This window comes from Leuciscus leuciscus (assembly GCF_965113295.1).
Source record: "Leuciscus leuciscus genome assembly, chromosome: 9".
In the NCBI taxonomy this organism is placed as follows: domain Eukaryota; kingdom Metazoa; phylum Chordata; class Actinopteri; order Cypriniformes; family Leuciscidae; genus Leuciscus; species Leuciscus leuciscus.
Window position 1 is genome coordinate 39983421 of NC_138733.1, and position 17751 is coordinate 40001171.

Genomic DNA, 17751 nt, shown 5'->3' on the forward strand with positions numbered 1-17751 from the left:
GATGTACATAAAGCTTCTTCACACAATTTAAGCTTGTTTAAACAATTACTTCAGTCAATGTGGCTAATTCTTGTTCAACACTTGTTCAAGTTCAACAAGCTTGAATCCAATGTGACATTGTAATAGGAACCAAGTAATGGGCACCAAAAAATGTCTGGCCCAATTAAACAGAGGCAATACAAAAAGTTTGAAGTATAAATGACTATTTATCCAAACGTGCAAAATCATGAAAAATCCTAAGGGACCGTTTGGTATTTAGGGAATGGACCACCGGAGGAAAATAGGGGAGGGTCATGTATTTTTATTCTTTGTTGAGGGGAGGGTCATCCAACTTTTTTTAGTGTAGAGGGAGGGTCACCCAACTTTTGTATTCATGAAAATAACAAAATTTCAAAGTGGCTTGTTTGGTGCATATTTTTTCCATGTAGCTCCATGTACCTCTCTCGGTCTGGGCCCCCCATCGCTATCAGATGGGTCTGACCCAACAAAAATCCAGTTTGGCGCTGTTTGACAGTGTACTGAAGTTTGGCACTTCAGTACGCGCTCAGAAAAAGTGCATCATGTCAGAACAGAACGCCAATGAAATGTTTACCTGGCAAAGCTTTATAGCACGAGCAAATAATGAACTTTTGTGATTGCAAATAAGTGCAGTGTCCTGTGAGTGTAACTCTACCACTGCATTAACATGTGGTGTGAATGTACGTCGAGTTTTACAGTATTGGGACTGAGGCGCCAGAACTACAGCTGATAGAATGTGCGCTGTAGCACGATACTACCATATTTTAGTTTCCATTCTTATTGTGTATCCACAACAATGTTAGTGAGTAAATCTACTGAAATTGCCAGCATAACAGTGGAGTGTGATGTGCAAGATATAGGGCTACCACATCTTTAAATTAGCCTACTATTAATATTATTTGAAGTTAACATAATAAAATACATAGACCTACACCAAAAAACTAGTTGAGGATAAATTCTTTAAAATTGGGCAATTCCAGCGTTATGGACGTGACATTTGCAGTCAAAACTTGAAATATAAATTATCAGAAAATGCATTTAATACCAATATATTGAACCGTCTGTTTATATATCCATACTCCCTTAATAAAGTCCAGACATTAGAACAATATCAGTCTACACATGCGTTTTATATTTAATATGAGGGAAATACACATGCGATTAAAAATCTTTAATTACACTGCGCAAAACAAAAGTAATACTACCCACCGAATGAAGAAGGATCAGCCTCCACAGAACATAAAATATTACTTTTATTTAATTTTTCGTGTTCGCATTTATGAAAAAAAAATAAATAAAAAATAAATAAAAAATGTTACGGACGTGACAGTTCTCCATTACGGACATGACCGCTCTGAAAGTGACTTTAAAACTTTCACAGAGACCTCAAACAGAAAGCACAAAGCCTTTCTTTAAAGTGAATTTCGTTTTTTATTAATTGTATCTTAATTTTAATCAACGTTTCATCTACCAATTGCCTGGATTTAATAAATAAGAAGTAAAATAGATAATCATGACACGGAGGCGCCGGCGCGTGAACTGGACTCTCGTCTCATAAATGAACCGAAACTCAGCGTATAAGGTACTTGCCTCACAGACCTGAGAAATATATAGAAAGCTTGAAATGTCTACTTTTAAACAGAACAATTCAAAACGAAAGAAAACAGACAGCTCTGCTCTCTGCTTATGTAATCCGTATGAAATGTGCATTTCTCTCTGGCGCATTCACTACTGTGAAGATCGTGAGTCGGCATCGTCAAATTCATCTTTGCAGCCGACACTGACACAGAAAACACTTGTTTATTAATAAACAATTAAAATGTCTCCTTGCTATAATTTGCCATATTCATAATCATTACTTTTGACGGTTCTTTGTGGCAGCTTTTAGATGCTTTATTGGCAGCGCCACCCTTACATGTTACATGAACGCATCACCACTGCATCAGCACCAAAAACATGATTATTTTTTTTTTAAATCAGAAATCGTGATACGAACCGAATCGTAGGTTTGGTCTATCGTTACAGCCCTAGTAAGATGAGAAAGCAGGAGTTTAGTCATTTGTCATGGTTGTAAAAAAAAAACAATGACTATCTGAACATCTTTGCCAAGCACAAACCAGTACAGAAGTAATCAATAAATGATCGGGGAGGGGATCGGGGAATGATCTTTATTGCTGGCGAAGGGAGGGTCAAGTCTTTTTTGACTACAGATCTAAAAACTTCTCCGGTAGCCCCTTAAATAAAAAACGAACAGTCCCTAACCCAAATATATAACATGGAAAAATTAAACAAAAAGGGAAGAATCTTATCCAAATTAGATTTAAAAGCAATAATGCTCAGTGCAAATTTTCCCCCAAAAAAGAACTTCCTAAAAAAGAACATAAAGAAAGACAAAAAAGACAAATCGACAAAGTACAAAATACCTGCAGCACTCAGACCACACTCTCCACTGCAGCAACCAACACAGACTAACTCCATTAAACACAGAGCACATTTATACTGGCGGCCAGAACCATTACCCCATGGGGATGGACCAACTCACATACTACACTTTACACATTTTCTCATAAATATAGAGTCATACTATTCAAAATAGATAATCTACTCTCTTATGCAACAGTTGATATCATTTACAATACATTGAACAGGAAATAACAGAAGCAACTCGGCCACGTTGTCCCTGAAACCCCCATCCTCAATTAATAAGTGGTAGATTCCAATCCTTAGCGGAACCAAAGATTCCCGCCACCGTTTCCCCGTCGGACCTCTAAAATAATGGGACAAACAACACTGCATAAAGACAACAGGTATTTCATTCACTAATTTCAATCGATAATCATAATATAATCTTATGTCAGTAAACAGTCTCTCTGTGTGTGCATTTATTAACTCAAGTCCATGTTAAATGTGCGGTTAATCCGTGACCGTCACAGACATCCACACAGGGAACGAATGCCTCACGCAAAACTCTAGACAGCAATGAAACCAGCTGAAGGATATCTGAAATTATAACTTAAATTGGAGCAATATCATAAGCATTGTATTCCTAAGTAGATCAGATATTGAGTATCAACTGGTGAAGTGTAACTGATGTGGCCTGTCTGACTGACACAATACACTTAACAATATGCTAAACACTTAAATGCAAAACTAAATATTTATATTTAAAATTATGATAAATAATTGTTTATAAATAAATAAAAGTGTATTTGAGTTATCATTTCTTCTTCTTTCTTTTTTTTTTTTAGCACAACTGCCTGTTAGAAACGGATTTTGAGACATGTCACAAGTTCATCTCCTCTGCTTTCTATCTCTGCAGGTAAACGTGCTTGTGTGGGTGAGTCTCTGGCTCGGATGGAGCTCTTTCTGTTCATCGTGTCTCTGCTTCAGAAGTTCAGCTTCAGTAGTCCAAAGGGTCCAGATGGCATAGACACCAGTCCTGAACTCAGCAGCTTTACCAACATGCCTCGATTCTATGAGCTCATTGCCTCCCCCCGCTGAACAAAGACACATTACCACAATTCATACTAATTACATGTTCTTTGAAGCTGGATCAGTTTAGATTTGTATATAATTTGTTTAGATCTTTTATTTAACAAATTTAGAAAAAACACCATTATTTCCAAATTTTCTGCGAAATAGTTACAGTGAAAACTGAAAAATTATTAATGAAAAATGCGTCAGCATGCTGTGAGCAATGTTCTCGTTCTTATTTCAGAATCTACAGGTTTTTTTGAGAGTTGTTGTGAAGAGATTGAGGGAAAGTATTCTTTCTGGAGTCTGTTTCTGATTCTTATATGTGTGTTACTTGCTCCTGGGTGTCAGTCAAATGCTCCATTAATAAATAGCTCAGCAGTCAACACCAGGATGAATGACTAGAAAGAGCATTTGGAATATAAAAGGGGGCACATTTGTCAATTTACCCTAACATGTACTGTAACATTGCTGATATTCTGATTGTTTTTTTATCAACAACATCACCAAATAAAAATGTATCATATGAAAAATAAATATCACAGACAATTTTGTGTATGTTTGAAATACGTAAAAATGAATATGAAGTTAATAAAAAAAAAACAAGGATTGGTTCGCCCACAATTGAAAAATCTGTCCTTTACTCACCCTCATGTCGTTCCAAACCCGTAAGACTTTCGTTCATCTTAAGAACAAAAATTAAGATGTTTTTAATGAAATCTGAGAGTTTTCTGTACCTCCATTGACAGTCCATGCAACTACCACTTTGATGCTTCAAAAAGTTCATAAAGAGATTGTAAAATAAATCCATATGAATTGAGCGGTTTATTCCAAACTGTCTGAAGAGACACGATTGCTTTATATGATGAATAGAATTAATTTAGGCTTTTATTCACATATAAACATTGATCAGTGCACACATCAGTTATGGTAAATGGAAGCTCAAGCATGCAAGAACCAGTGGGGTTCATTCTCGAGTATCACACAGCACGTTTGAGCTTCCGCAAGAACCAATGAGGTTTGTTCTCACAGTTGAGATTATGTTTATGTTCATTGTAAGATAATTTTGTGATTCTGACAGGTCAATTTAGCTCAAAAGGAATTATTAATTAATTTATAGGGAATTCGAAAGAATCACTTATTACGACCGAGCAAATGACTCGTCTAGGAACCGGCCGCAATTATCAGCTCTGCAGCGGATATAAATATCCAAACTATAGTGAAACACTATGTATTAGCAAGGTAACTTAGATCAGCAGTTTAAGACATTAAATTCATAAGCACATAACACAAGTAACACTTCTCTTTAAAATACAAACAAGACTTTATTGATTATTCTAACACATAAAACTAATATCTAACACAAACACACGCACACACATTCATACGAGTTGCAGAAAGAAAGAGAGTGAGGAAAGAATGAGTTTTAAGAGTGAGATGATGAAATCCCAAGTTTCTATTATGCACTTATAAGACCTGGGGCCTGTTTCAGAAAGGAGGTTCAACCAACTCTGAGTTAAAACTTGAACTCTGAGTTGACTTACCCTGATATGGGAAACTCTGAGTTTTCGGTTACAGAACAGCTGAAATTAGTTAGTTCAATCAACTCTGAGTTAAGCGCGTGCACCACAACTATAAAAAGCCATTATCAATGGAGCACAGATATTATGAGTCACCATGGCAACAGCGCCAGACAAAAAGAGGTCTGCACGTTTCTCACCTTTACATTTTAATTAGTTATACAGTGTTGGGTGTAATTAATTACCAAATAATCTAAATACTGCAATTTAATTAAAGGGATTACTCTTAATTCTTCTGTAATTTAAAGTAAAATCTGATGTAATTGCATTAGACTATAGAACAATTCTGTATATTTAACATACATTTTTAAAAGGTATATGTTTTATGTAACCTTCTCCCTCTACACACTTTGGTCAATTCAAGAATAATTCATGCAATTGTATATTGTTTATTTGAAAGCATTAAAAGTGCAGTTTCTTATCTCTCCTTGTATTGTTCAAGTGGTTGAGGTTGATATGGGATTTAGTAATTAGAAATAAGTAGACATTCATCTAATTACACTGTTGAAGATGTCATTTGTAGTTAGTAATACAAGTAACTTACCCAACTGTTATAATATCAGAGGTGAAAGAACAGTATGTTATTCAACCTAATTTAAATTTTCATGTAGGTACAATCCTGCAGGCATTAAAAGAACATGGCAGCAGCTGAAAATGAAATATAAAAACATAATTCAATTAGGTAAGGCTTGAGCATATCATGGGTGTAGGCTACCTGACTTTACATTTGACATAAATAACTAAAGAGCATCCAGTGTCAAGCAGTGCAGCAGCATTTTCGGCTGAGGGAATTCCTGGAGGGACTTCAGAGCCAGTCACTCCCGAAGATCCAAGGGCCTTCATAAAATGTAAGAGGTTTACATGTGTCATTTATAGGCTATTTTTGATATTTCCATTTATTTTACTTTGGGTTGGGTTTTTTGTTGGTCCCAACATATGGTAATGATGGTAATATCTGTCTTTTGGAGCCTCCTGTCCCAACAGAACCCCAGGCAGTTGTAAGTAGTCTACTCAATACACCAGAAATTATGATAAATAGTGTTATAAAGTGTACTCAACCAAATGCTCATCTTCACAGGACAATGAGGATAAAGAGTTTCTGCTGCCACAGAGAGGTAATGTTAATATTATGGCATATTATGGCAATATTATGGACACATCACACAATCTACACATTCAGATTTTTTTCACATATTTATGTGGAGTAGCCTATAGAATATAAGTTTATATCCAAGTATTATACCCCCCCCCCCCACAAATTTGTTTAGAACTAAATTATGTAACTCTAATCTACTACTGTATTTTCATTTGCAAGTTAATGAGTTATATATAGACTTCATCTTATAAAAAATTAAAAAACCAGCAGTAAAAATAGCAATATTTTATTTATTATTTTTATTAGTAAAAATGTACTGAAAGAATGAATTAAGTGTTTAAACACCACTTCCTCTTTAAAAAAGGGGAGGAGACCGAAAGAAACTCTGGGTTTACCGAAGAAAACCTGCTCCTGACCAGGTTAGGTTCACAGAGTAAGTTATCATGGTAACTGACTCTGAGTATAAGTTACCTCTCTTTCAGAAACGGGCTTGACTTACTCTGCTTTCTCAGGTTTAACATACCTCCCATTCTGAAACAGAAAACTCAGAGTTTCCCTCATTTCAGGGTTAACATACTCAGAGTTTTCACTTAACCTCCTTTCTGAAACAGGCCCCTGACCTGAACGAACCATCAATCATCAATTTAACCCTTCTATCGTTTCTTAGGCGGGTTATTAAATATATATCAATGCACCAGTTCAGCTTAAAAGTCTGGAGGCTACTTGTTTGTTTTTGTTCCTTTTGGGGATTCCCTTTTGTGGTCATAAAAAGGGGTTTGTTGGCTGGCGTTTCCTCGTGCCTGGATAGAGGTCTGGGGCGGCCAATCACGTGGTGTGCTGGCGGATGAATGGAAAGTCTTTGAAGTGGGAAGCAGGCTTTGCAGTCGAATCGTGGACCGAAACTTTGTAGCAAAACTTAACTTAGAACCGAGACTCACAACGGAAAAGAAAAGAAAACTAAGAAAAGAAAGAAAATTGAGACGAGAGTAGTTAGATGGCTTGAATGAAGCTGTTTAACCCATGTTCTTCTGATCTTGATTTGGGTTCTTTCGTCTGCTCCTCTACATAGTTACTAGTCTGCCTGGTTACTCCGTCATGGCTTCTCCATGATCATTTTTGAATCTACTTTTTCTTTATCTATCTTCTTCTGCCGCCCAAAGCTTTGTTCGGGTCCTAAGATTTTAAACTCAAATGTTTGTCCAGCCTCCTGGATGAGTTCTGACCAATAGACACTGTGTTTACTTGAGAGGTGGCATTTTCTTCACTTATCATCGTAAATCATGCATTATCTGTGATCCCCTTACTCTCCAAGCTCTAGCAGAGAGTACAGAGGCCACAGTTTAGACATCATTACTATTATAAGAATACAAAACATTTTACACAGATTTCAATCAAGCCATATTTTGAATCAAGAACATACGATCATACTGATAGGAAACAAGACACACTTTCATTCAAACATCTAACAGTTACTGACTTATATGGGATCTAAGCATATTAGACACACATATAGGTTGTAGACACAATATAGAATTATGTAGTTGAACGATGTTTGATTATAAGTCCATCAAGAATTGTTTTGGGGTGATTTTATGTATTTTTATAGTTTAAAGTCTCTGTCTCTTTGGTTTTAAGAGATTTTAACCTTGGGGTCATTGAGAGTTCCTTAAGAAGAAGGAGGTCTGTTTTGTATATCTGTCGTGGGATCGAGCAACTTCTGCTGTTATCTTGATCGAGCTCTAAACGGTGCAATCTCTGAACCAATCAGTCTTTTCCAAACCATCTAACATTGACAAGTTCTTCCTTTAGTTGGACTCATCTCTTTGAAGCTTGCATGGCCATAAAGTTCTTAGCTGGGGGGTTTTCGTTGGTTAGCGTAGACTGGCTGGAGCCTGGATTTTATGGTTCTGGATTGGTGATTTGGGGTCTGGAATGTTAAGTTCCGTGTGGAATTATGTTTGAACAAATCACCTGTAAGATTCATTTGTGTTTGGTTCGCCCTCAAACCCTACATCACTGACTAAGGTTTATATGTGATTAAAAGCCTAAATTCAATCTGTTCATCATATAATGCCCAGAAAGGCCATGGCGACGGCAGAGCAACGACTGAACAAGGCGGAGCCACAGGGATGAGGAAGCCTGGTGAAGTCGTAGGGACGATGGTCACAGGTGGAGCTGAGGGAGTGAGTAACCAAGGTGGAGCCAACTGGTCAACGGGCCGAGTTGGAGTTTAGTTGGTCTCTTGACACTTAACTCCTTAGCATTAGTTTTTCTCTGGCTGCTGTAACTGTGAGTTCGTAAAACATTATACAATTTTCTAAAATTGTTATGGCAAGAAAAAGTCAAGAATAAGATGATCAGGTGTTTCTGGCTGTTGTGATGATGCCATAATCATTTTGGACATGTCTGATCCTCTGATCTCATCCTGTGTATAAGCTTTGAATTTATGGTTGCTTAAATTGTATCCTATATCTGTGAATCAACAACATAAAATACAATGGTTGTGTAATCAGTTATTCTGAAGAATAACTAAATCATATAATGCATTAAAACATTTTGAACTTTGACTTGATCACACACAGACATCAACAATCAGCACATGAATCTCGTCAATGGTGACAATCAAAAGTTTCATGTCACAATGCATGCTGGGTTCCAGGATAGTATAAAACTCCCAGCATGCACTGCTGCATGAATAAATCAATCAAACAATTATTACCATCATTGTTGAGATTCATGTGCTAATTTTTGACATCTCTGTTTTTCTACATGACACTGTAGCTGTTTTTTTGGGGGGTTGTGCATGATGTGTTAAAAAAATTCATCTTTGAAACTCATTGCTGTAGTTATAATGTGTTTATTAATATAATAATATATAATGTAGCCATTACTAAACTGTAATGGCTGGAAGTCAGTTGTAGTTCTTGTGTTTCTCTATTTTCTGTTCTTGTGTTCCTCTTTCCTTCAGTGATTCTGCTTGTTAACAGCAGGTGTTCATCACTAATGCTTAAAAAATCACTTACACAGTAAATTCCCCGGGGTTAAATTAACACTGCTCTGTGTTTATATGGGAACCACCAGCAGAGTGCACTGAAGCAGTGTTAGAGTTACTAAGGGCGCTTTCACACTGGCAGTTTAGTGCGGACCGGGGCACGGTTCGCATGAAAAATCGCTAATGTGAACGCTGTCATCGGACCCGGGTGCGCACTAGAGTACCGAACCCGAGACTACCTGGAGGAGGTGGTCTGAGCTCGGTTGCTCCCGAACCGTGGTGCGGTTCGCGTTAATGTGCAAGCAACACGGACTCGGGTGCGCGCTTGTTCAGGAAGTATAGTATCCCGCGCATGCGTATCACTGTCGATATCATTGTTTGATTGCGTTTGCGATGACGTAAGATCACTGCAAACGCACCTGGGTTCGATACAACTAATTGAGTGTGAAACCAGACCAACGCTGCGGGGGGCGCCGGGAACTAGCGCACTCGGGTTCGGAACCGCAGCAAACGAACCCAGTGGAAAAACGCCCTTAGATAATTAAGTGATTAATTGAGTGATGATTGTTCAATTATTGAAGACACCTGATGATAACAAGCAGATAAACTGAAGAAAAGAGAAACAAAAGAACTACTACTGACTTCTAGACACAGCCTTAGATGAAATCAACTGAAAATATGTGAAATCTCTCTTATTATAAATCAGTTTGATCTTATTTCTGTCATTCATCTACAGAAGTTCTTTTTAAGAATTAACAGTTTTAGATGTTGATGTTTCATTGAAAATTGTCACCATAATAAAGTCAAACTGGTTAATAATAAGTGCAATAATGCGTAATGGCTCGAAGTCAGTTGTAGTTCTTGTGTTTCTCTTTTTTTCTGTTCTTGTTGTTTCTCTTTCCTTCAGTGATTCTGCCTATTAACATTAGGTGTCACCACTATGGCCAATCATCACTTAATTAATCACTTAATTATCTCATTAACTTAAACACTGCTTCAGTGTAGTTGGACATGTCATAACCCAGCTCAAAGGTCATGACAAATGCGAAGAGGACACGGAGGATTGCCAAAAGTAAACATATTTATTATAACAACTTAAACAATAAACTAACAATTAACAATGTTAGTCAGTGGCATCAGTGGTGTAAATGTGGATGAGTGACTAGAGTGACGTTTTGGTGTTGAGAAGCGGTAACAAAACATAATATAACAAAACAAAGATGTGTTGCTGCTGCTGGCAGGAGTGGAACCAAATCAGAGAGAGCGCGATATTAAAAGAGCCGGAGTATTTATCCTCCCCACAGTGTCTAGCGCAGGTGCTTCCAATCTGGTTTACGGGCGCTGATACCTTCAGGGACAAAAGGAGACTGTAAACTGCCCAACACCACACAGTTAAACACCTAATTATGCATGACCGTCACAGACACATATGTACACTGAGTGTTAATTCAACACTGGGGATTTTGCTGTGTAGATTTATAAATTTAGAGAAATATAACACTCAGAATACTTCAGGCTAGAAAAAAAAAACAAAAAAAAAACAACAACAACCGGTAACGAAACACACAAACTTATCAATGAAACGAGCATCAGGTGAACAACATAATCCGATCAATCAGAAACCAAAGAAAAAAATAATCAAAACACAAGACACTGAACTAAGAAATGTGCCAGACCAACCCGAAACAAAAAACAAGAACTGACCACCCGTGACAGTCCATGCAGCATTGTTCCTTACAACCACATGATTCTAAGACTGCAATTCGATGACCTAGATCCAGGAATCAGATTCGAAACAGCACCAGGCCACAGCCTGTTTGCAGACACATGCTGAGTCCCAATTGACCTACTTATACTACGACCTAAAAGTATGTACTTTTTTGTGAGGAAAAAGTACATACTTTTGAGTGTGTAGCAAAAGAGTATGCACGTTCTGGGACATACTTCGATGACGTCATGCAACGAGAACGTGGTTGCCTAGTCACGCACACCGCACACACGCACACACACTTGCATGACACAAAACATTTTATATTTCATTCATTCTTATATGTCCAATATAATTGCATTTACTATTCCCATCTTTTTTTCCACAATACATTTACAATGTGTTTTACCAAATTGAGGAGTGAAGCAGGGCGTCGTAGATCAACCAAACGCAGGTCGTTTGTGAGGCGGCTGGTTCTGATGTTCATGTGCAATGTGTGTAACGCAAGCTACTTATTTTCTGAGTTAAAATATTTAAAGTTTATAGTGTAACTATTGTTTAACGTATTTTATACTTAATTTTATACTTATGTATAATACTCAAAAATACCCAGATGAAAATGAACCATGCTTTTACTATAGTAAAAGTGTAGTAACCATGTTTCTTTGGTTGGACTGATAAAGTTAACATTTGTACAGCCACAGTACTACAAATAAGTCAGTGTGGTTAAACTATGGTTAGTGTAGTAAAAGGTGTTTATTTTCATAAGGGTTTATAGTAAGGTATAAATCTAAGACAGAAACATCAAACGAAATAAAATAAAAAAGACACTTGCATGACACTGTAACGTTACTAGAGCCTTTTTATGTATTGTTTTGTAGCCTGATAACTTTAAAAATAACTTTAATTAGGGTTAAACATTTGAATTCTTACACTTAAAAACTGAGGGCGCATCTCCGCTGCTGCATCCGGCTGCCATGTTTACATCACCACCATCACCACATAGCTCCTCCCTCCCGCACGCAATGGGTTGTGGGCAATATTAGCCCTTAGAGTGTGCATTGATCTGCACTTCGAATTCTAACCGGAAATAGTAGACCATCCGGGTATCTTTGGAATACTCATTTCAACATACTACGATTTGGGATGTACTAATTCTAGTTTCGCATACTATTTAGGACGGATAGTATGCGAATTGGGACTCAGCCACACTCTATAATCCAGAAAAAGGGATGCAATTCAATTCATTCCATGTTGTTCAGTGCCTTCACAAACCAAGAGCTGCTTAGACTTCATTCAGAAACGAGCAGCTGACCCAGCCTCAGGTGACAAGCCGGAAAATCAGGTCCTGAATAGATCCTGATCGCAGATTCAGACAAAACAACGCCAATCTCTAAAAAATCTAACGATAATAAACAACAAACCAGCAAACATATGTAACCAGGGGAAGAAAAAGTATCTTACATGTAAATGTGTAATTGGGATCAATGTCATATAGTACTAGTAATGCATGAATGATGTATACAGATACCTGTTCAATTCTGTTAAATTATGACGCTGGCCCTTTAAAACTTCGGTGGGTGAGATCTCGGCTGAGAGTTAGAGTTGAATTGGCGCAGTTTGCAGAGTGTGTATTGCATTATCTGTGCTTTGGAAATATACAAGTGATAACTGGATAAAAACACCAAAATGATATTCCGAGCCCCTGAAGGGACCTTTGTAAAAATAAAAAATATATACAGACTATTGCGTGCTCACAAGAAATTATCACGTGCTCATGCGTTACAATTTCCAGTTTGCGTTATGGTGTCATTACTACAAATGTGGGAATAGGGATGAGATGAGAGTGTGCTTGGAGCATGCCTCCAGAGATTTGTCTTATTATAGGGAGATGAGAGGGTGTCTCTTACCATCGGAGAAAGCGTTCTGCTTACATGGATCACACGAGACACCTCAGCCTATATGTAATGGCAGTGACGTCAGTGCACGCAGTTCAAAGTTTTATGACAGTCAGTTTCTTGTGGAATATTAGCGTGTTGGTCTTATAAATAAATTTGGTGTTATAACACGAGAAAACTTTAGCGTGCGCACGACAAAACTATCGCATACTCACACGTTACAATTTCCAGTTTGCATTATAGTGTCATTACTACAAATGTGGGAAAAGGGATGAGATGAGAGTGTATGGATACAGTTGGATGCATAAAAGCCACTAGAAGACAAGCCTGCAAACTAATATTACAGTAGGCCTACATTACTGTTTTTTTGTTTGTTTTTTTTTCAGTTAGCTTGTTTACTGTTTAAAAGTCTTGCGGTTGTGTAAACACTTTATTGTTTAGTGCAAATTAGCACATATTTGATGAGAATGCCTAATTTGCATATTTAAACATTAAATTACAGTGATAAATACAATTTATTGATGGTCCCCCAACAGACATTCTACTTTGTAACAGTCACTGGCTGTCACATGGTTTATTTGTTCTTAATGTCAGTGCTATGTTCATCCCATCCACTAGGGGACACCAGTAGCACCTATAACTTATGTATAAAAGAGGAAGTAGAAGAGTAAGAGGTAGCTTCTACATATATATACATATTTATATATGTTAGCATTTGAATCCGCATTGAAGCTCCACACCCCAAACAGTTGGTGGCGGTAATGCACCAAATTGGTATGCCAACCGCCAATAAATGTTAAAGAAGAAGAAGAAGAAAAGGTAGCTTCAGTTTGAGTAACCACATGGTATCTGCTGTTCTCTTAAATAATCCTGGCTTGAGAAACTTTGTTTGTTATTCTTATTTCATCTTTTGTGTATGCTTTGTAAAAATGTTAATGAGTTGTTTTCTTTTGTAGAGGATTTTTGTATTACATGGAACTTATATTGCCTTGAGTGCTGGATTGAGTTTGCTTGGGTGCATAGGACAAAGCAACTGCCCAAGGATTGTTTTCAAAGACTCCCGGGCTACAACCAGAAGGACAAATACTTCCTTTCATCAATTCCTACCATTTGCAGATAAGACTGTTCATTCTAAAGACTGCTCACTTTATCAACTCCATTATTCGTCAACATCTTTATGGGACATTTCACACTCATCCACTCACACCATTACTTTTTGTGTGATTTATTTAATGTTTGAGTTTGTTTGTTTGGTGTTTGTGGTGAATTGTTTATGTAAAAATTCAATATATGCTGTGAAAAGATTTTTCTTTCTCGTCTTTTGTTGATTCATGTATACCCTGAACACAGTATCCAGTAGGATAGAGTGCAAGATTGATTCCTCCTGATGTGCAGTGCACCACCTTTCAAAGACACCAGATTTACTGACATAAATTCTTCTAGTGGAAGGAGCCCTAGCACTGAGAAAGGTCTCCATGACTTAGGGTGAAAGTCCAGTGTCCCTCAGTTGGTACCCTTCAGGGGCCAAACATGAAAGTTCCACAACTCAGGCCGGGGATGACGGCCTGAGGCAGGGATTGTCCCCTGCGCTTGAAACAGAAAGTCCCTCTTTTCCAGTATTACCCAGGGTGAGCAGTCGAGGAGAGATATTATCTCAGAGAACCAAATTCTAGTTGGCCAACACAGCACTATCAGTAAGAGGCAACACCCTTGTTGACGAACTCTCGCTAGAACTCTGGAAATGCGTACAGGCCCATTCCAGTGCGTGAATGCAGACCACCCTGGTGATTTATGTAAGAGACTGCCGCTTTGTTGTCCAACCGCACTATGACATGGCAGCCTCTGAGCTGCTGGAGGAAGTATTTCTGGAGGCGCAGGTCTCCGTGAACAGCCGATGGCACATGCCGTTTGCTTGGTCACACAGAGGAACATGTCTTTGGCTCAAGGAAACTCAGAGAACACCTCCTCGACGATGGAACCTCCCGTACCCAGGCCCTTCAGTAGGTTAGCCTGGTACGCCTGCAACACTGACATGGTTCGTTTGGGGGTCTCTTGCTCACGTGGTTGGTCTAGCTGTAACCTGGCCACTGTGTGAGTAGTTCCTCATACGCTTTATCATTGCATGAGTAACACTCAGAGACAGGAATCTCAAAATCCATAGTGGATGCAAGAGATACGCTGTATACACCGGGGAACGCTTTAGGATCGCGCAAAAGGACATTCAGATCTGGAGAGAGAGCAAGCGATAGGGACAGACCCGTCTCCTGCTCCTCAGCCAGTTCCATACGAGCGCTCCACGATGGTAGAGTGGGTGCTGGCCTTAGGAAGTAAGCAAGATGAGCGTGTAGCACTTTAACCAGAAAACCCTCATAGTGCTCACACTCGCCCTGCTTCAACGCAAGGGCAGCATGCTCTTCCTCAAAATAAACGAAACAAAACTGGTGTGAATCGCATTCAGGCATGGGCCGTGAACAGGGAGACACACACCACTTATGTCGCTCATTTTTCTTTTTCTCTTTTTTTTTACCAGAACGGGAGGAGAAAGAGAGAATTTTCTGCACCATGCCTAGTGAAACTAACTCCTAGCAGAGAGGCAGAAAGAGAGAGCTTGTCACACACACACACACTATGGTCTGAAGACAAAGAAACCTGAGGATGCACCTGTGGCACATCTAATTATAACCTCTACCGAGCGCGCATTCCAATGACGCCACCGTCTGAGGCTACCAAGTTCGATTTCATTGAGGTGTTACTTCACAGCTGGTCAATCAAAGATATTCCCAAAGCGCTATCAGCGCCGCATAGAGTGAAGCTTTTGAAAGGGAACTTGACTACCTAAAAAAACTATCCCTCAAATTTGATTGGTTGATTGGAATGTTGATCCAGAAACATGTTCTACTCCATGAAATCACCACATACATTCAGGCCTTTAGAAGGGTGCGTAAAATAGATTTATAAGGGGGAGGGGGGACCTGTAAATAATTAATCAGCTCCATAGCAGATTCTTCTGAGAACACAGGTGAAATTATGAAGCCACTGCCTGTTCTTGATGATAATGGTATATACATAGAAAAATTCCCAGAGTTAAATTAACTCTGCTCAGAGAACATTTGATCCCTCTCTACAGAGAGTTAAAATAACTCTGAATCAGATTTAAAGTTAATAAGATACTTAAGTGATTAATTAAGTGATGATTGGGCTTTAATGATGAACACCTGCTGTCAACAAGCAGAATCACTGAAGGAAAGAGAAACAACAACAACAGAAAAAAAGAGAAACACAAGAACTACAACTGACTTCCAGCCACAGCCTTAGATGAAATCAAACAGCATTACCAGTGTGGTAGATTTTTCCCTAAACCTAACTATGTACCTGGGTCTCGTCTACAATCGATGTCACCGAACGTCTACAGTCGACGTTTAGTCTATCTGGGTCTCGTCTACAGTCGACGTCCCCGATCAATATCCCTAACTTCTCCCCCTAACTAACTTGCTCCCCTAAACTAAACTTCTGCGCAGCAATAATAAAAAAAAACAGACTTCAGAAAATGTCCTTTAAATGCTTTAATCATGGCCGGGGGATCTCCCAAGCAGTTCTCAGAGAATCTCCCCCAAGAAGAAGCATGGCCAGAGGATCTCAGACAAATTTCAGAGGGAATCCCACCAGCAAACACGGATACAACAGTTGTAGCAGAGTTTGTGCTGAATACAGTGTAATCAGACTTTAGCCATGAAAATGTCAAGTAACAGAAATAAACACAAATGTCAGCGCATGTCAGAACACCTCCAGGGCCCAGAAAACACCTCGGACCCCAGAGGGTTAATATTGAGCAAAACACATTAAAGTCCCTCTAAAGGCAATTCAAAAAAAAAATTCTAAACACATTATAAATGTTAGAAATGTATTGCTAAAACATATTACAAAGACTGTGACCTGTGAAGTACTGAATTGTGGAGTTAGACCGTTAAACAGTTTTTCACCATTGCTGTGTTCCGGATTTTTTGGGCGGGGCTAAAACGGGGGCTCGATGACGCACCGGAGCCCCTGAGCTCCTGGACACGCCCCTACTTGATGACGCACTGGAGCCCCTGACACTGGCCCCTCCCCTAACAATATAAATAGAGCACAATCACATCAGTTTGCCGATCGCGAGTTACTGTCAGTACTGTTACTACAGCCTACAGTTTGCTAGCTAGCTATGCCTTCGTCACGGAAATGCGTACTACCTGGATGCGATCACGTACAAAACAGATCGGTGTCCTTATTAAAATTTCCGAAAAACGATCACATCAAGAAGAGGTGGATTAATTTTGTGAAGAGCCACCTTGATGGAGAGCTGAGGATCACCGCCAAAACCCGCCTCTGTAGTGATCATTTTACACGGGATAGTTTTATAAACTTTCATCGAAGACAACTGGGATTCACTGATAATCCGCTGTTACTGGTAAATGGGGCCGAACCGACTATCAACCACCTCGGCGTTCATCATCCCGTCGCGCCGACAACTGGTGCCATCATCGGCAGTGCGTGCCCACCAATGAGTGTAAGTTGCCTTGTGTGCTTATGTTATAATTATAGTAGGTAGTCCAGGCTTGAACATGTATGGCTGTGTAAAACCAATTAAGCTACTAGGAGCATCCATTCCGGCTGTAGCGGTGACAGCTGAGTGTGGCGACGGTAGCTTTCCCACGAGTGGGAGAGCAGAGACTACTGCTCATTTTTTCAAGATTTTGATAGCTTATTTTATGTACTTGCCGGCTTTTTTTGTCATTCAAATTTGGCTGGGTGGCTAATAACACATTTTTCTGTGGTGTGACAAACTCAGAACACATACTTAATTTTGACTTTACAGGGACTTTAAATGACATTTAATTTTAACATTTGCCCCCCTTTCAGAAGTCAGTCAGAAGCAAAGCATGCTGGGAACTAGAAATCTGTTGTAACTCATTCCGTGAATGTATGTATATATATATATATATATGTGT

General features: G+C 38.8%; 1 protein-coding gene and 1 long non-coding RNA gene across 3 annotated transcripts in view; both read left to right on the forward strand.

Annotated features, from left to right (window-relative positions):
• The window catches only part of LOC309507035 (cytochrome P450 2C15-like), a 32443-nt gene extending 28414 nt beyond the window's left edge, over positions 1 to 4029 (forward strand). Inside the window, exon 14 of one of the 2 annotated variants that reach the window (XM_082181117.1) lies at positions 3338 to 4029. In XM_082181117.1, the coding sequence (XP_082037243.1) occupies positions 3338 to 3519 (182 nt within the window). In that variant the 3' untranslated portion in view covers positions 3520 to 4029. Of the gene's footprint in view, positions 1 to 3266 lie in introns of both variants that reach the window. The other variant, XM_082181118.1, reaches the window with a different exon arrangement.
• Positions 4030 to 4969: 940 nt separating this feature from the next.
• The window catches only part of LOC309507050, a 269877-nt gene continuing 257095 nt past the window's right edge, over positions 4970 to 17751 (forward strand). Inside the window, exon 1 of the long non-coding RNA XR_014209008.1 lies at positions 4970 to 5088. This is a non-coding gene — a long non-coding RNA (uncharacterized lncRNA). The remainder of the gene's footprint in view (positions 5089 to 17751) is intronic.